This window comes from Camelus dromedarius, chromosome 10, assembly GCF_036321535.1.
Source record: "Camelus dromedarius isolate mCamDro1 chromosome 10, mCamDro1.pat, whole genome shotgun sequence".
Taxonomy (NCBI): Eukaryota; Metazoa; Chordata; class Mammalia; order Artiodactyla; family Camelidae; genus Camelus; species Camelus dromedarius.
In genome coordinates, this window is record NC_087445.1 from 71885059 (window position 1) to 71903988 (window position 18930).

Consider the following 18930-nt stretch of genomic DNA (forward strand, 5'->3'; position numbering starts at 1 on the left):
TGACTACCTACTTTAACTTCCCAATCGCCGCTGTTTTGTTGCAAGGCCCAGCGGTAAAACCAGGTAAGAATCACGGGACTGGAGATAAACAAAACATAGGCAGTATTCAATTCAAGAGTCACTTGGTTTATTGCACACAATTAGCATGCAACACAGATTAGTCAAAGTAGGGAAAATAGAAAAGGGGGTAACAAACCACTCCAAAAAGAAGTCTGGGAAGGAGCCATCTCAGCGCAAGAAGCAGGCTCTGGTCCAGCCAAATGGGTCTCATGACAGATGTGAGTGGGAAGTTATCTTCTGCTCCAACAGTGCATCCGTCTGGAACAGTTCTCTGCAGCGTGGAGTCCCCAGGCAAAGAGTCTTCAAGTCGCTCAGCACTGTGGTCTCATTTAAAGGGATCTGCCAGTAGGGTGTACCACTTATGCCCCAAGGGGTCTTATTTTTATCAGTTATTCCCTCTGTTCCGGTAAAGTCTTTCCAAGGAACCAAATTCTTTAACTAAAGCAGCACTCAATTTATCACACTAAGACACTCTCAGTCCTATACTGGGCAGTTCACAGCAAGTAATGTGGAAGTTCACATTGGCCACTGTGACTCCATCTTGAATTTTACTTAGCTTAAATCCTGTGAGTTTCACACAAGATGAGTAGGAATCACAATACAAAGGGAATCACAGTACAACAGCCCTCTTCTCAAAGTGTCGTCAAATCCAAGCCAGCTCAGTTTAGGGCCCCTGCAGGTGCTGAAATGTGTCCCATTTGAAGGCTCACATGGGGTTCCTCAAGGATTTCAAACTCAAGTGCCTTCTGGGCCCAGAAAAGTTTGAAGGGATAGATAGGGGGCAACAGGGAGAGGTGGGCCTGTGGGGAAGTGGAAAGCATACTTCCCATCTAAATGTTTTTTTGGTGGGGAGGGTATAGCTCAGTAGTAGAGTGCATGCCTAGCATGCACGAAGCCCTGGGTTCGATCCGCAGTACCTCCATTAAAAAATAAATGAACCTAATTACCAACACCCCCAAACAAACAAAAAATCAATTAAAAAATAAGTAAATAAACTGTTTTTTTTTCTTACAAAATGCTTCATGGGCCAGAAAGAGGTCTTACCACCCCTGCCACACGCACTTCCTTCTGCAGGGCCGTGGAATGGGAACCATTTCAAACTCCATTTTCCTTTTTCTCAGAGGCTCTGGTGCGGGCACAGTAGCAAGGGATTCGTGTTGGGTATCTGCACCCAGCTCAGCAACCTTCTTCTCCAGATGCAAAGCCAAGGCCCCCAATCCAATGATCTAGGCCTCCATGCCTCTCCCCTTCCTGTTGAGGGGGGCTGTTGCTGAAGCAGCCTTGCCCCCAGGGCCTTCTTTGAGCACAAGCCTTCCTTGTCTCCCCCACCCCAGCCTGGGCACACCTAAGTTCAGTCTCTCTCTGTGGCCCTTCATTCACACAAAGCAAGGTACACAGTGGGTCCCCAAAGCCGAAGCCCTTCTGGCCTTCCAAGTCCTCATCCTTCAACCCCAAGGGGAAAATGGTGAGATGTTCCCTATGCATGAACTGATCACCCATAATGGCTGGTGAAGTGACGATTCCTTCCCCAGAGAGACAGATCCCTCCTTGCTAGGACTGAAGGAAGACCAGGAGATGCCCAAATGTCCCAGGCTCCCAGAGAGGATGAGGATCATACAGCCACAGTGGAACAGACACTGGGAAGTCCCGCAGCCTCAGATGAAGCTCTTCAATCTGGTTTTAGCAAAAGTCCCCTCTCCTTCCCGTGACCTACGAGGCTCTGCACAGTCTGATCTCCTGCCTCCTTCCTAATCACTGTCCATCCACCCTGGCCACCCTTCTGATCCCCAGTCACACTGAGCTCATTCCTACCTCAGTACCTTTACACTTGCTCTATCCTCTACTTGGATTTCTCTAGTCACATGGCCAGCTCTTATCATTCAGCTCAAATATTATCTCCTCAGAAAGGCTCTTGCCAACTACTCTATCCAACACCACACCCCCATCCCTCTTGTCCCACCTTGATTTATTCTTTTCATATTACTTGTCACACTTTGAAATCACCCTGTGTATTAACTGGTTTTCTTGTTTATGGTACACTTGCCCCTTAGGCTCTAACCTCCATGTGGGCAGTCAAGCTAGTCATGTCACTGGGGCATTTCCAACACCTGCACAGTGCCTGGCACACACTAGGGGCCAGATAATGTCTGTTGAATAAGCAAGTTAGGAGAGCTTGAAGTCCTGAGCCCTGTGAGATCTTGGATGAGCCACCTCCATTTCCAGCCTCAGTCCCTGCTTCAGCCCATTGCCAGAGACCCAAAGGGTGTAAGGGCTGAGCCATCCCTTTCTGAGCGTAGGACTCGGGCTCTGACTCAGCCCCTGTTGGATCTAGACCCCAGAGAAATGCAGGGCCAAACCCCAGTTTCCTACCATACCGCCCTTCCACCAGAGTTTCCACGACCCACCCACCTCCCTAGTGACGGCCTTAACACATTCTATGTCTCAACTTCCTGCTGAGCCTGAAGGAGAAATTCTCCGTGACTTGGGCCAGCTCAGAAAGGTTGAGTAATCACCCAAGGTCACCCACACAGCTTAGGGTGATGTCAATTACATATATAGTCCAGGAACCCACAATCTAGTCCTGCGGCATAAGCTTTCCTTTTCTCTTCCTTCCTCATGAGCCATTTTTCCTCATCTTCTCTGAAGGCCAATGGAATGGCAGTGTTGGATGTAACTGAATGGCTTTCCCAAGGTCTGGAGTCATCCAGTCCTGGGGACCAGCTCTTGGCCGACAAATCCCCCACCTCCACACTGTCCCCCCGACTCTGAACTCTGACCACAGAGTAATGTTTCTTTCTCTCAAATGCCAGGCTCTCTCTCTCTTACCCCAGATCTTTGCTGTGCCCTTTGCCTGAGACCCTCCCAAGGCTGCATCTGATTATTCTGGTCTCAATTTAGAGATTAGAGTCCCTCTCTCATCAAATAATTAGGTGGGGGCTCCTTCTCTAAGCTCCACAGCCCCATGTTCCTTCATGAGGCTTTGTCACACTGGGTAGCATTTGTCACGGTCACTCCGACTGTGAATTCTGTGGAGGTGGAATCTGCATCTTATTCCACTTCAAGTCCGGATTTCCCAGCAGAGGGTCTGTCACATAGCAGGTGCTCAATAAATATTTAATGAGTTAAATATTTCCATTTTAAAGATTAGACCACTGAAACACAGAGAGGTTTAGCACCTTGCCCTGGTCACACAGCCACCCCCAGAGCGGCTCTAGAGGAAAGGCCCACTTGGACATGGTCAGATTGGACTGGGCTCAGAGGCTGAGCTGGAGTTTCCTGGAAGAGGGAGAAGGAAAGATCAGGGACTAAGCAGGCAGTTTGCTTCTCTGCTTCCAGTAACGTTTGTGCACCCAGGTCCCTTGATCTGACCACCAACCCCTGACCCCATTTCACAGATGAGAAAAGTGACTCCCAGGGGAGGGTAGAGTTTGCTCAAGATCAATAGTGGACCCCAACAAAATGCTTCCCAGAGCTGCAGGCCCCCCAATACCCCACATTCTCCCACCGGCATCCTTAGAGGAGCATGAGTGAGGGGGCGTTCCCCAGAAGGAGGCCAGTGGACCCTGCTTGAGCCAGGGGCGGGGTGGTTGAGAGGCCTGGGTTCCCAGGCTGGCATTGCCACTTACCAGTGGATAAGCCCCTTAATGTCTCTGGATCTCAGTTTTCCCATCTGGAAGACAAGGGGGCTGGGCTGGAGCCTCCAGCCTACCCCCATCCCCGATGAGGACAGGGCTGCAGGAGTTGGTGGGTAAGAATACAGGCTCCTGAGTCCAAAAGGCATAGTTGAGTCCTGGTTCCAGCATTTATTGCTGAATGATCTTGCTCAGTCCCTTCACCCCCTGAGCCTCCATCTCATGGTCTGTTAAAAAAAAAAAAAAAGAAGAAGAAGAAGAAGAATAGCATTTTTTTGTTTTTTGTTTTTTGATTACGTTGGCTAAGGTAGGGGAATCCCTGGCACAATGCCCGGCCCAGCAGCGCCATCAAATGAGTTCATAGTATTAGCTAGGGGATGCTGCCCTCTGGAGGCCAACGGGAGTAACATCAGGCGAGGGAAGCCCGACCCGCTGCCGGGGCCAGGCTGGAACCCGCAACCCGCGGAGTGCGCTCATTGTCCAGATGGGGAGAGCACGGCCCGGTGCCGGTCACTCGGTGTGCGCCTCCACCCACTGGCAGAGGCGACGGGCGTAGCGAGCCGGACTGACGGTGGAGAAGGTCCGGCCCGGGTAGCGCAGTGTCTTCCATAGGTGCTCCAGCCGCTTGCGGAGCCCGTAGACCGTGGCGAGGTCCACGACGCCCAGGAAATAGCGTTGCTCCGGCCCGTCCAAGATGTGTAGGGCGTTGGGGGCATCGGGCAGCAGCCGGCGGTTCTGGGCTCCCGGCTCCTCTGGGCTCTGTACCCCTCGCAAAGACCTGCGGCCAGACAGGTAGGTGAGGTTGCCGCCTCCTCCAGGGAGCCCCAGCCAATGAACTGGATCATTCCCACACGTACTGCGTGCCCAAGCCAGCGACGTCAGATAAACTGGATAGCTGAGTAAAGTGCAGTTGATGGTCTATAGCTTAGCTGCCCATTACGCAACCACCAGCCAGTCACTGGCCACTAAGCACTTAAATGTGGCCAGCCCTAATTGAGATGTGCAATAAGTGTAAAATACATGCTGAATTTCCAAGACAGTATGAGAAAAAGAATGTAAAATATCATAAATGTTATATATTGATTAGGTAATAAAATGATCAAAAATTGGAGTGTATGAAGTAAATGAAAGATATTATTTAAATTATTTTTACCTATTTCTTTTTAGTTTTTAAAAAGATGCTACTAGAAAATTTTAAACTGCCTGTGTGGCTCGAATTAAATTTCTATTTAGCACTGCGCAGTGCTGGTCTAGAGCATACAGGTCACCCAGAATCTGGTTCTGCACTTTCGTGCCACATTACTTTGGGTAAATCCCATATTTGGGTATTTCCTAACTTTCTCTTTGGGGTCATCCAACCCTGGAAGTTTCAGGGTGGCAGAAGTGAAACTTTGCAAACAAAGTCCAGCCTCAGTTTGCATATGGCGTGTCTTTTTGTCTCAGATTGTCTTCCAAATCAGAAGATGCCTTTAGCTGGGCCCCCAATCCCAGCCAGAAAGAAGCAGGTTCAATTCCCTAACTTTGTCCTCCTGTGGTGGTGGTAGTGAGAGGGTGGGGGTGGGTCTCTGAGGACTTTATTCCTGACCTACTCAGGTTTGGGGGGAAATAAGCCAATCAAAGACAAGCTCTGCCTAGGCACTGACCAATCAGAACCCAATGGTCCGGGAGCCAGATAGAGCACTGGTACCCTCTGCAGTGCTATGGTTAACCTTGGAGGAGGAGAGTGTGGTTCCGAATGAGAGGATGGGAACTAGGTGATGGTGGGACTGCGGCAGTGGCCATTTACCAGGTAGCACCGAAATATTTCAATAGAACAACAACCATTGTATGCAAACTTGGGTTTACTGGCTGAATGACAGCTGTAATCTATGCAGCAGCTGAGGCAGAGGGCAAGGGAGAAGCCAACCCATCTTGAATGGACAAATTTGGGGGGTTCTGTACCCCATGGCAGGCATTCCACCATCTGGTCAGGACTTGCCCACCAAGCCACAGGTTTCGTGGGGAGCCATTACCCTGGGTTGTGCTCAAGCCTCCAAAGGGTGGGGCTGGGGGCTGGGTGAGTGGACATAATTTTTCACTCTTCTTGTCCAACCACCAGATCAATGGACTTATTTCCTTTAAGTGCCTATCTTAAAGGCACTGTGTAATTCTGTTCAACCACAAAGGTGGGCCTTGGAGGATTGAAATCCAAGTAACTAACCAAGTACTAATATGAATCATTAGAAGTCATTCTACGACTTCATGTCCTCTCTCTGAGGTTCAGTTTTCACTTCTCTAAAATGGGAATGATCCCTACCTCTCAATGAGGCCCACAGTCAGCATGTAAGAATGGGGGCATACAAGAGGAAGACACCAGGATGATGCTGCCGGTGGTGATGACCTCAGGGTCCTCGAAGTAGAATCACTGGGTTAAGGGGCAAGGACTCTTTCTAAAGCAAAACTTAAATAGATCTGGAACCTTCAGTGACTCCACATCCCCTTCTGGAAAATGGGCAGATTCTTCAAATCAGCACTGAAGCTCTTGTCCAACTGGACCTCACCTGTTCTTTTCCCTGCTGTGGTTCCCACTACCCCTGCCAGCCAGGTTTCTCCAGCCCTCCACCCTGCATGCTTACACACACACATACACACAGGTATACATAAACACTGTACTTTTCAGTCTTCAGGTCTTTGTCTGTGCTGTTTCCTCATCACACCATCTGTCTTTCCCATGCTCTCATCACCTCATTCTTGCTGTTGCCTCTGGGGGCCCACCTGGCTGTGCGGAATATGAGGCTCCTGCCCAGGCCCCTCTCATCATCATGGAGACGCTGGAAGGCCATGAGGAGGCTGTAATCTAGCACGTTGAGCTCCCGGAGGAAGGCGGTGTCCAGTTCCATCTGGCGGAGGAACCAGCTCCGCTGGGGCCCTGCCAGAGCATCAGTGCCCCCACCTGAGTGCTCATTCTGTGCCAGACAAGGTGCTGAGGGCTCCACATGCATCTGCCCCGGGAGGGCAGGTGTCATTACTGTTCCATTTCACAGATGAGGAAACTCCTCTGTAATTTGCCTGGGTCACCTAGCTATAAAGTCGTGGCACTAGGATTCACTATCTGATTCCAAAATCTGGGCTCTTAATGACTCAGGCCAGGGACACCCTTCCAACTTCATTCTAAATGGAAGAAGAGCAGGCAATAACCACCCCTATGGCTCACCCAGGTTGATGGTCTTGCCCTGAAAGTTGAGGTCTTTCAGTACCAGGACGAGGGGGCTACCCTCAGGGGCAGGCTCCACCCAGCGGCTCACCTCACAGCCCTTGATGTCATACCTGGGTGGGGTAAAGCAGTGGGGTGGGGGGAGAGAATTCAACTTTACACGGATTTGAGACACACAGGGAACCTCACACGGTGAAAGGGCGCCCACTGGGTGACCGTTCACATCCTCAGCAACGCCATTCCATTATTGTCCCCGTGTTAGAGATGAAGAAAAAGGTTCAGAGAGCTGTTTTTTGTGCTGTTGTTTGATTTGCCCAAGACCACACAGTGAGTAAAGAGCAGAGCATGGATTCCCACTCAGGAGCCTTGGACGCTTTACCCCTGCCTGTGCCTGCCTCCTAGCACCCTGTCATCCTTGGCATGTCCCCGACACAGGGATCCAAACCCTAGATGGCATAAGAGAGGACATAAGGGAAGCCCACGGCCCTGCGGGAGCACCAGTGGGGAGCTTGCTGGCAGAGTCAGGGCCAGGAGGATCAGAGGGCCATGTGCGATCAGAGGCTGGGTCTGAATCCCTGCTCCTTACGCAGTAGCTGAACGGATTTCCCCTCCTCAGTTTCTTAGGGATGTTAAGGACGCCTACCGCTCAGAGCTGTTCTGGGAATAAGGGAGATAATGAATGCAAATGGCTCAACACAGCGCCCCAAGGCATACTGAGTACTCCAGAGACACCGGTCGTGGGTATCATTCTCTGACCCATCAGGAGATCTTAGGAACATCCCTTCTCCTCCCTGGGCCTCAGTGAGCGTGGGTGCTTCAGGGAGTACATTCCAGGTGGGGCCAGGGCCCAGGGAGCCAACTCACCTCTCTGAGATGCGGCTGGCGGGATAGAAGACACTCTGCATGATGATGAAGTATTTCTGGGGACGGGGGTAGGGAGTGAGGGAGGACAGGATCTCATCCTCCAGCCGCCCCCTCTGGCCCGGCCCCCTCGCCTGGGCCTCACCCACCTTCTTTCCCCGGGCCACCCGCAGACTGTACACTCCTGGAAGGGAGAGGGCGCCAGGTGAGAGCCGCAAACTCGACAACCCTGGGTCCTTCCCGGCCCAGTCCCAATTCCGGACCACGCCTCCTTCTTGAGATCTGCTGCATCCCAAGCCCACCCCTCCAGACCGCGCCTGTAGATGTATCCTCCTCCTGGGACCGTCCAATCCCAACACCGCCCCCTTTGGGCCACGTCCCGGGTCTTGACCCCGCCCGCTCCACTGACACACACTCTCCAGTCTTCCCTTACACTGTCTAGGACACACCTCCCACCCCCTACAATGAACTTTGCCTCTAGCTGGCCCGGTCACCCGTGCAGTCCTTTCCACCCTGCCCGAGCTCAGGTCACCCACGCCCCGCATCCTGGAACCCCGCTACTCCCTGGCCCCTCCCCTTCTCGCCCTCTCTTCCCCCCTCCCCTCGTCCCGCAGTCCCGGGTCCCTGGCGGGTCGTACCCAGCAACCGCGCAAGCAGTGAGTGCGGGTGCCTCTGCAGGTGCTGCACGTAGCGGGGCAGGTGGGTGAGCAGCGCCTGCACCTCCTGGCGCTGCTGGGTCTTCAGGAAGAAGCGTTGGTCTTGGCTGAGGGGCGAGAGGAAGAGGTCACTGACCAGCGGGAGCTGGAGCGGACTCCCCACCGCCCCTCTCGCCTCCTGCCGTGGCCCTCAGCCTCTCCTCCAACATCTGACATCTATCTGGCCCTGATCCTCCCTGATCTGGCAATTCTGTTTCTCTCCCCAAGCACCGCCCTCCACCCGGGATACCACTCCCACCCCTTCCTGACTCCTGCCACCAGCTCACGACAGGAAGAAGCTGGCCTTGCTCTTGGAAGTGCTGAGGAACTGCAGGTAGGGGCCGCCGGGGCCCAGTGCGGCCTGATAGTCCTCCTCCGCCAGGCCTAGGGATCGCCGCAGCCGGGCGAAGGCCGGACCAGCCAAGGTGCCCAGCTCAAAGCCCTGCGGAGAGGAAGAGCATCCCCAAGTGTCGGCCCGGCCCAAGTGTGTGCAGCTGGCCCCAGTGCAGGAGGGTCAGGGGAAGCACACTCTTCCTGCAAGGCCCTGGGATAAGCCATCACTCCCACTGTGCAGATGGAGAAACTGAGGAGGAGACCAGAAAATACTCCCTCCCATTCAGCAGTCTTGGGCTTCCTACCTCATGAACCTGGATCAGGACCTCGGAGAAGTCCTCCTCAGTAGGCGGTCCCTGCAGCAAGGAGCAGAGAGGATCTGGGCAAGCCTTAGCCCCACATTACCAGTCCCAGGGTCTCCAAGCCTCCTGTACTCAGCCTCACCCGCCTTCTCCCAATTGATTCCTTCAGCCAGTGGGGACGACTCCCCGAGTGCCTGAGTTGGGTAGACGGACTGCCAGCCCTCCCAGAGCTGGAGGAAGGATGAGAGCTACCAAGGCAGGTCCTAGGTGTGTCTCATCCACTACTGGGTCCCCAACACTAGGCTCTGAGTTAGAGCCTGGCACATGCGCCCAACACACATTGGGCAAGTGATGCAGGGTGCTGTCCTGGTAAAAGGGATGATGGCCTTGAAGGCAAGGCACCTGCCTGATGCAGCCTAGGAGGAGCAGGATCAGGGAAAGCTTCCTGGGGAAGGTGCTGAAATCTGTGCTCATAGCAGTGGGAACAGCCATGGTGGCCACCGAGAAGGGAAGGAGGGCCCAGGTGGCTGAAGCGAGTAAGGGAGGGATGGACTGAGAAAGAGGCTGGACGCCCTTGGGCTTGAACCAGCAGGATCCTGAGGCCATGCTGAGTATTGAGGAGTCACAGAAGATTCTGAGCAGGTGATGAGACTTAGAGGACTCCTACACTGTCCCTGGAACTCCAGGTCTCTACCAGGACCTGGCTTGTAGGTTGTGGTCACACTGTGCACATGTGTGCACACACACAAACAACACACATCTCACTTGGGCCTTCCAGCTGCTGAGCTTGCAGTGGGTGATCCTTTCTGCTGAGCCAGCCTGGCCCCAGCCTGAGCTCCAGGGAGGATGGGCCAGGCTGGTGGGGTGGGGGCAGGGTCCCTTCTCAAACATACACCCTGGCAGAACTAGGAGGGCCTCAGAGACCAAGGAGTACAATCTCTTCCACCCATTATACAGCTGGGGACACTGAGGCCCAAAGAGAGGCAGAGACCCACCTAGAATCACACAATTCCTCACGCCCCCAACACACCCTGGGCTTTCTGGCTTCCTGGCCTCAGCCCCCACCCCAGAATGTCCCACCCTGCACCAAGCCCCTGCTTTCCTCTCCTTCTAGACTGCTCTGATCCCCAATCCTGTGGTTTTAGCAGGACAGGGCATCAGCCTGGTCTTGCTGTCAGTACTTTGGACAGACTGGCCACTCACCGTGGGTGGGTGGTCCATGGACACTTGAGTGGCAGCCCACAGCCCTGCCTGCATCATACACGTCAGCTGGTGCAGCTCATGCCCTGGGCCAATCTCAAACAGGCCCAAGCGAGACTGCTTGTCCCGTAGCCGCCAGATGAGGCCACGGCGGCTGGAGCTTGAGGTGGTTGCTCTGCGTCCAGCCTCTGGGGAGGGGGCCAGGACCTGAGGTGGAAGGTACCAGAAGCAATTGTGGCAGCAACCCACAAGGGAAAGACCCCGGTGTGAGTCCCACCTTCACGGCTTGTCAGCCCTCCTCTCATTACTCTCTGCCTCAGTTTCCTCAGTTGTAAAATTCAGATAATGCTAGGAACCACCTCACTGGGTGTTGTGAGGAGACAGCACCTGGCATGCAGTCAGCACCCAAAATAATGATGGTTATTTTGTCGATAGGTAGAGCATTCATTTTGCAGCCAAACCTGGCCCAAGACTGACTGTCTCTTACCTGCTGTGTGACCTTAGGTAAATCACCTAACCTTTCTGCACCTTTTCTCATTTGTAAAATGAGAACTATGAAAACTCCTTCGTGGAAGATTAACTGTTGTTACTGCTGAGTTTGAGCTCTGTGCACAAGAACTCCTAATAGTAGGAGCTATGATGTCAGTGATTCAGTCCTCTATTCCGCTGGGCTATGCTGAGTTCCTTCAGGCCAGCGCGGAGGGTCAGCACAAAGCTGAAATTATAGCTGTTGACCCATTAGCAGTGGGCACCCACCATATGCCCATCACTGGCTGAGAGCTTGACCTCAGAACATCCCTATGAAGCAGAAGCTTTTATTATCGTATCCATTTTCCCGATGAGGAAACTGAGGAAGTTCTTAGGGGATACCCGCCAGACTCCCCCCATTCAGACCTGCAGCCCCATGTGGGGCGTGTCCTGGTCCCGGTTCAGTGCAGGACCCCTCCTGGATTTGGATGAGGGTGTGTCAGTTCCCCAAGGGGAGGGAAGGCCCGAACCCTGCCCTCCAACCCTTTCCTTTCCTGCCCTCTCTCGGGTCTGCACCTACCTCTCGGGGCCGTGGGCTCGGCGCGGCCATCGCCCCCGCAGCAGCTTCCCGGGCTCTGGCCGCGTCCCCTGCCGCCGGGCTGCCCCGCTGCAGGAGCCAGGCCCCGCCCCTGCTTCTGGGTCGACCAATCGCTCGGTGCCGGTCACGGCTGCACCCAATCCGTGCGGGGACGCCGGCGGTCGCCCGCGGATCCCGCCCCCGGGGCTGCAGCATCCTTCAGACCGCGGTCCAGGGCAGGGCGGGGCCGCTGAGAGTTGGTCAAGGCCCCCCGGGGTGTGGGGAGGAAGGCGGGAAGACCCCCTCATTCCCTTTCTGGGGTGGGACACTCAGGTCTCGGGACCGCTCGAGGAGGCGGGTAACCTGAATCTAGTCCCGCCCACCCACTCTGGCGTGAAATTCCCACAGACCGTATTCCGGGTGAGGAAACTTAAGGTCCAGAGAGAAAAGTCACTACCTCCAGGTCACACGGGAAGTCAGGGGCATGCATTCATTCAATACGTACTTTGAACACTCACTATTGGCCAGGAGCAGTGTAGGCTCCGAGGGATTTGGGGGTGAGTGAGAGGAACATAGCCGGCGTGAGCTTTTAAAAGCATCAATCAGATGATGTCACTCTCATGCTTGAAGCCTCCAGCGGCTTCCCATGGCCTCGGAACAAACTCCAAACCCTTCGGCATGGCCCGAGGCTCATCTGCACACTCTCCAGCCCCATTTCAACTCACTCCCCCTACACCCACCACACAGCCACAGGGGCTCCCTGCTGGGCCTTGGCCACCAAACTCTTTCACACCTCCAGGCTCCTGCAGGTACTGTTCCCTCTGCCTGAAATCCTTTCCCTCTAGATTCTATTTGCTTTATTCCTTATCCCTTGCCCAATTCTAAGTGTCCCCTCCCCTCAGTCATGATCACATCACCTTGTTTTATTTTCATCACACTTAACACCGTCAGACTGTCTTGTTCATTTATTTATTACATCTTCTCTCCTACCCCACCCTACCCCTCACCCCAGAGTAGGAGAGCCAGGAGGGCAGGAACCATGCCAGACTTGTTTTTTTCTGGCTCAGTACCTGGCACAAACCAGCGTTTGAGAAGATATGCTGAACCAATGTAACATGTGCAAAGACCCTCAGTGAGTCCCAGAAAATAAAAGGTCGGCATGGCTGGCGTGAGGAGAGAGCGAGCAGGCAGTTTCTTGTCGGCCATGTGAGGTAGTGGAATGGGAACCCAGAGAAGCATTTAAGTACGAGTATGAGAAAGATGCTCAGATGTTTTCAAAAGGCCACTGGCTATCATGCAGTCAGACTGGAGGAGGCCACTGTGGGCTGGGGAGAGCAGTGAAGAAGCCTTCTGTGATTTAGGGCAGAGGATGTGTGCATCAGGAAAGTGATGGGGGGAGAGAGAAGAAAAGGGATTTGGAGTCGTGTGGATGTGGGGGTGGAAGAGGAAAGCCAAAATCACTTATGTCTGCCAGGCTTCTGGCTGGGGGGGTCAGGGACACAGGATGATGACGATGCCAGTCATGAGAAAGGGCCTGGCTTGAGAGGAGAGCCAGATTTGTGCGGGGGGTAGGGGGAGTCTGAAAATTCAGATCACGACAGGGTGAATTTGAGATGCTGCTATCACATCCGATGCGGATGTCCGGTGGGTGGCTGGTACATGTGCAGTTAAGTACATTGGGGCTCAGGAGAAAGCTGGGCTGGAGGTGAACCTGGGTAAGGATGAGGTTACCTATAAGGCTGGGGTGAAAAGGCCTGTGACCTTGTCCTGAGGAACCCGCCTTCTCACAGGAGAACAGAGGAGCATAAGTGAGACATAAAGTAGGAGAATGAGTCAGCCAGTGTCTGAGGGTGCACCCAGGGGGGATGTCACAGGAGGGGTCAAGGAAACATGCTTTGGATTTAAAGACTAGATGTCACTGGTGGTCTGAGTGCAGCCCTCCTGGAATACTGTGAGGTGAGGAAATACAAACAGCTGGTACAGACACTCTTTTGGGAAGTCTGGCTGTAAAGAGGAGAGAGGGGGGAGGGACCTGGATGGAATTATCAGGTTGATAGAGGGGCTCTTAAATGGAGCCTGTAAGATGTTCATGAAACTCTGGGAGGACCCTGTTGAGAAGAGCTTGTTCCCTTGAGAGGGATCATCAGACAGGAGGCTCGTGCTATAGCTGTGGGAGAGGACAGGACCCAGAGCCCAGGTGGGCAGCTCTGCCTGGACTGGAGGATGGGGAGAAGGCAGGACAGGTAAGGACATGGCAGGTGAGCCTGCCGTTGGTCTCTTTTTCCTGATGAGGGGGACATCTCCACTAACTGGAGGGAGAATGAATGTCCCAGGTGAGAGGGGAGGGAGCCTTACGCTAGGCATGGTGAATGAGAGAGCTGGCTGCCCAGAGGGACATGGTGGGATTGCTGGGGACTAGGGCTGGGGCCTGTGCCAGTCCACCTGAACACAGTGGAACCAGCCCGGCTCTGGCCCCCAGCAGCCCTCACTGCCTCAGAGCCATGCTATGTTGGGCCGCCCGGTATAACAGATGGGCTTTTAGGGGACCAGCCTAAGGATCTTTAAAATCCCATGCTGGCTGGGCTGGCATGGGGGAAGCATGGTAGCGGCTGATGTGGTGCCTGGCGCGCCTGGCACTGCCACGCCTCCATGAACTCCCCAGCCATGAACTGCACCAGGCCAGACCCACATTTGTCCTGGCTCCCGTTTTATCCTGTCTTCACCACAGGCATGATCCAGGAGACCCCTGAGGCAACCTCATTGCACAAACCAGGGTCTCTTAACCTGAGACCAATGCAGAGGCCAGCTCCTAGCCCTCTCCAGCCCCAGAGCAGTCCCGATCCCCTGGTCAGGGATGAAACTCAGACAAACACACCATCAACATTTATTGTTCAGCTCTCCCCAACAAGCCAGTACTGGGGTTGGGGGACTGGGCCTGGGGGGCTGGGCCTCCACAAGAAGCGGTCGATCTGGGGGCCTGGTGTGGCCACCCTAATGTGTCCTGAGGCCTGGAGGTGGTCCTGGGGCCTGTCAGCCCTAGGCTTTCCAGGTCCAGAAATCCTGTGGGGTCTGGGGCTATGTCAGACCCAGGAAAGCTGCCTTGGAGGAGGAGCAGGACATGTGGGGAGAGGTCACATGATGCCCCAGAACCTGCCAAATCCAACAACAGCATGTGACAGGAGGGAAACTGAGGCAAGAGTGCAGAACCCAGAGGAAAAAGTAACCAAGAGTCTGAAGGTGAGGTGGGGAGGGCCAGCATCTTTCAGATCCTGAGCCAGAAGGGGTGAGGGGGAACTTTCAGGTACACCTTCCTCCTGGTTTCTGGACGAGTGAGCAGGGGAGGAGCAGGGGCTCTGGCCAGTAAGGATGAGTCCTGAGCAGCTCCATCCCACAGGGGTGCCTGCATGGGTCCTGTGGGCTCCCACCCTTGGTCTGCCCTGGAGAAGAAGCAGAGAAGGGGCTGGCAGCCTCATCCCTGCTGGGCCTTCACTGAGCCTTTTTGGTCACCTTCTGGTTCTTCAGCATCACGTAGGTGATGAACAGTCCTGGAATATACAGACCAGAAAGGTAAGATCCCAGCTGGGGGTTGCTGGGAGGCCAGAGCAGGACACAGTATGGCAGAATGACCCTCACATGGGGCGAAGCATCTACCCAAGCATCCTCCAGACCACCTGGGCATCTCCCTAGTCATTCATCAAGCCACGCATTTGCCCACATTCATTCAACAAACATCAGCTAAGTGGCTACGACAGGCAACTTGCTGAGTCTAGTGTTTCCAATTCTACAGGGAATAAGATCCATCCAACTATCCATCTGCTCACTCAGTCAACCACCTGTCCACCTCCCTACCCGCCCACTCAGCATCCATCATCCACCCACCTCCCACCCCCATCATCCAGATATCTGACTGGTGACTCATCCAAACCATTTTCTTGAGCACCAACTCAGTGCCATAGCCTGAGCCAGGGGCTGAGGACACAGTAATGATGAAGACACAGTCTCTGCCCCTAGGAAGCCCACAGACTAGACCCTGGAAGACAGAGGGTGCAAGACTCATGAGCCAGGGTGACAATCGGGTGAGAGGTGACGGAGGTGCTCTCTCCACAGTGGTGGTGGAGAGAGCAGGAAAAAGGAGACATCCTTTTAGAGTCCAATGAGCCTGAGGCATCGAGAAGACTGACTTGCAGCCCAGAAGGAAGAACAGGGAAACCCCAGGTGTGAGCTGGGGACAAAGAGGCTTAAGCAGATGTACAGCAAGTACCAAAGTGCAGCAGCATGTTCAGGGGTGGAAGAGGGTCTGGGGGCCCCTCAGACACCCTACCCAGGGTTGGGGGAACTTACCCACAAACAGGAGCAGCAGGAGACCAGCGGCCAGTGGGATGGCAACAGCATAGGCTCGGGGCAGGAAATACTTGTGGATGACATGCTGACTGTCGATGAATGGCTGGCATCGAGGGCAGAGCTCTGGTGAGCATTCCTCGCCCTGCCCACCTCCCCAAGCTCAAACATCCCACCTCCTCCATCTCAGGGGCCGATCCCATCAAAGCACCAAGACTGCATTTGTTTTTAAGATGATGGCATTTTGGGTGACTTGATTTGTTTCCTTCCTTCATTTGTTTAGTAGTTGTGCACTGGGCACTTGCCTGGTGCCTGCCCTAAGTTGGTGCTGGGGACCTGGCAAGGAGCAGAAGACAAAGGACTTGCCCTAAGGCCCCCACAGTCTAGCATGGGAAAATGAAGACTCCTCAAATGGTTCCCAGCCTTGGGCTCCAAGCTCTTCTTTACTAACATTTTTCTCCAAAGGATACCAAATTCTGCAAGATTTTGCCTTCCAAACACACTGCCCTTTTTAAAGCAGTAACCAACAAATTTTCCCACAGGGGTTAAAGAAAATCCTAAAAACTCTCACAAAATCCACTGGCACTTGTCATGTCCAGAAGCCCACAGATAACCAGGACTAGAGGCAAAGCAAATCCAGAACAGAACTTTGTTTTGACACTTCTCCCTGAGCCTTAGCTTCCTCATCTATAAAATGGGGACACCACTAGTACCCTCTTCATAGTGCTGTTCTGGAGCTTTCATGAGATATGCAGGTAAAGCACCAAGCACAGTGCCTGTCACACTGTAGCTGCTTAAATGATGTTAGGAGTTGGCTTCAAGATCCAGGGGTGGGTGGTGAGAGAGGGCGGGGGAAGCACACATACCAAGAGAATTACCCAGGCGGTGTAGTAGGTGAAGATGATCAGGCTAACGGCGACGAGGCCGAGTCCCACCACCTGGTCAGTCCCCGTGGCCTGGAGAAAAGGGAGAGCTCAACTGAGGAAGTGACCCTTCATTTAGGTGCACTAATGGAGAGGGGCGTAGCAGTCTGATTACGCCATTCAGTCAACAGACGTATCTGACGTGGCTGACTAGGCATCAATTTTTAGGCCGGGAGAGAGAGTGCCGGGCCAAGGCGTTATCACCCGTACGATGGGCCGGCGGGAAAGCGATCCCAGCTCCGAGTGCTCAAGCCCTAGCTCCTGAGCAGACCCAGGACCTCACCCCTAGACGCCCCCACGCCCAGCAATCCGCTCCAAGCTCACCATCTCCCCGGCGCTTCGGCACGGGAGCACTACACCACATCTGGTTCCGGATCCGGGCCCTTCTGGCCTTGGGCCGCGGAGCACGCCGGGAGTCGTAGTCCTTAGGCCGGTCCAGGAGCAGATTGCCCAAGACAGGTGGGCACCGCCTCCCCGTTTGCATGTCGGGAAATGTAGTTTCTCAAGGGCATTGTGGGACATGTTCCCGAGTCTCCGGGAATGGGATGGAGTGGCGAACCTAGACCGACCGGCACTCGTGGCCTCAGTCCTGTCGAACTCACCCCAGGAAACAAGCCCATCTCTCAATATCCCAGAGCCCCAAAGTCAGAGCAGAATGTGGGTGGAGTGAAGGAAGTCCCATTTTTCAGATGGGGAAAAAAAATGAGTCTCAGAGAAGGGCGAGGACGTGCAGATCACAATCCAAGTCAGTGATGAAGCCTACTCCAGAACCCGAGGGCCCTATTTCCTGGTCCCGAGGCCCTAACTTGTCTGTTGAGGGTGCAGAAAACGTTCACCACAGGGCCTGGGGTGGGAGAAGGAGGGGCTGGCCGGAGCTTTCACGGTTGGAGATTTTGATTGGCTGACCCTTAGGGTGTCCTCTCTTCACTGCAGGAATGAGGCCAGGTTGACCCTCCCAACCCTCACTGTCTCCCTCTTGGGCTCTGGGTCTTGTGGCAGCCCAGACATATCTTAGGACTGGCCCGGTGTGCAGGCCCCTCCCCAGGCTTGGAGGCCTGATCATCTTTGCTGTCCCCTCCAGCTCCAAGGTCTGGAATACTGTGTTCCCACAGCTCGTGGGGCCGGCTGCTTCTCATTCATCAGGTCTCACTGGAATGCCACATGTCCCAGGGAAGCGAACTTCACAGCTAGGCAGGGGTTCCATCCTCTGTGTTCCACAGCCCGAAGTGTCACTCCATGATGACATTTGTCACTGCGTTTTAATTAGCTGATTTACTTGTTGATCTGGCCCACCTGAGAGCTCCCTGAGGATAGGGTCTGTGGTCACTGTTGTATCCCCAGTGCCCAGCATATAAGACCTTTAAATCAATCAACCAGCTTTAAGATTTGCTAATTCTGGAACGCTAGAGTAGAGCACCCAGAGACTCCAGGCCTCCTGAGGGGTTATGTGGAAACTCTCTATGTGCTGTCTTCACTTAAAGAGACCAGGGACACGCAGAGATGCAGTCTGAACCCGGCATGGCTTGCTCCTGCTGGCAGCATCATTCTCCTTGGTCATCTGGACCCATCTCTGACTCTGGGGACTGCCCTCTCAAAGCTGAGAGGACCCACCTTTTTACCCCCTACCATTTTGTATACTGTTTTTTTTACATAGCATCACCATGTTCCAAAGGAGCAACCATTTTTTGTGTACAGCCCTATTTTTTCCCTCTGTCTTAGGACAAACTTTGGGCTTAGCCTAGAACAGAAGGGACAGAGAATCAGCATCCAGGGTTTACAGGGGCCGAGTGGGGATCAGCACTGAGATGGGTTGGGGATAATGCAGCGCTGTGGCAAGGACCTGGCCTTGGCTCATCCAAAGTCCTGAGGCTTCCTACCACTTCTGAGCCCATTGAAGGCCCAGGGTGACTTGCCTTTCCCAGAGCTTGGCTAAGTCAGCTTCTCTGTAACTTGATTCAGGGGCAGGGAGTGAAGGGTCCAGGCATGGAGACAGTGCTGACTTGCAGCTTTAGAGGCCAGGAAAATGCTCGGCACCTTCCGCAGGTCAAGCTCCCGGGGCGGTTCCCGGGGCGGTGGAAGGGGCTGTATGCCCACTTTCTCATTTGATCTACAACCCCATTTGCAGCTGAGAAAACTGAGGCAGTTATTTGCCCTCAGGTATGCTTGTTAGAGGCCACCTGACTCTTGGCGGTTAGAACTTGGGCTCTGAGGTCAGAGCTGCCACTTAGGTGTGAGGCTGGCAAGAAACTGCCCTTCTGGGCCTCGGTTTCCTCTCCAGAAATCTGGAGTAATAACAATGGTTAGTTGTGGCTGCAGTCAGGACTTGGAGAACCCTGGCCATCTTCCTC

At 54.1% G+C, this 18930-nt stretch overlaps 2 protein-coding genes across 2 annotated transcripts; both read right to left on the minus strand.

Annotated features, from left to right (window-relative positions):
* Nucleotides 1-3848: 3848 nt before the first annotated feature.
* On the minus strand, nt 3849-11406 carry PIP5KL1 (phosphatidylinositol-4-phosphate 5-kinase like 1). Its single transcript, XM_031449532.2, has 10 exons — nt 11325-11406; nt 10280-10483; nt 9080-9130; nt 8729-8883; nt 8385-8509; nt 7896-7930; nt 7750-7805; nt 6886-6998; nt 6447-6600; nt 3849-4470 (listed from the first exon to the last, which is right to left on the minus strand). The coding sequence occupies exons 1-10, from the start codon at nt 11352-11354 to the stop codon at nt 4203-4205; spliced, it is 1191 nt and encodes a 396-aa protein (XP_031305392.2). The 5' UTR covers nt 11355-11406; the 3' UTR covers nt 3849-4202.
* A 2783-nt stretch (nt 11407-14189) lies between these two features.
* Nucleotides 14190-18696, minus strand: DPM2 (dolichyl-phosphate mannosyltransferase subunit 2, regulatory). The gene is made up of 4 exons (XM_010984297.3): nt 16907-18696; nt 16526-16615; nt 15663-15765; nt 14190-14866 (listed from the first exon to the last, which is right to left on the minus strand). The coding sequence occupies exons 1-4, from the start codon at nt 17102-17104 to the stop codon at nt 14808-14810; spliced, it is 450 nt and encodes a 149-aa protein (XP_010982599.2). The 5' UTR covers nt 17105-18696; the 3' UTR covers nt 14190-14807.
* Between the last annotated feature and the right edge of the window lie 234 nt (nt 18697-18930).

What these genes read in the sequence shown, in the direction of transcription:
- PIP5KL1 (XM_031449532.2), bottom strand. Translation starts at nt 11,354, where the DNA reads ATGGCCGCGCCGAGCCCACGGCCCCGAGAG. An exon ending in ACTGCTTGCGCGGTTGCTGG is followed by an intron (nt 7,931 to 8,384) that starts GTACGACCCGCC and finishes TCTCCCTTCCAG; the next exon opens with GAGTGTACAGTCTGCGGGTG. An exon ending in GGGCAAGACCATCAACCTGG is followed by an intron (nt 6,601 to 6,885) that starts GTGAGCCATAGG and finishes ATGCTCTGGCAG; the next exon opens with GGCCCCAGCGGAGCTGGTTC.
- DPM2 (XM_010984297.3), bottom strand. Translation starts at nt 17,104, where the DNA reads ATGTCCCACAATGCCCTTGAGAAACTACATTTCCCGACATGCAAACGG. An exon ending in GCCGAAGCGCCGGGGAGATG is followed by an intron (nt 16,616 to 16,906) that starts GTGAGCTTGGAG and finishes CCTTTTCTCCAG; the next exon opens with GCCACGGGGACTGACCAGGT. An exon ending in CCTGCTGCTCCTGTTTGTGG is followed by an intron (nt 14,867 to 15,662) that starts GTAAGTTCCCCC and finishes TGTATATTCCAG; the next exon opens with GACTGTTCATCACCTACGTG.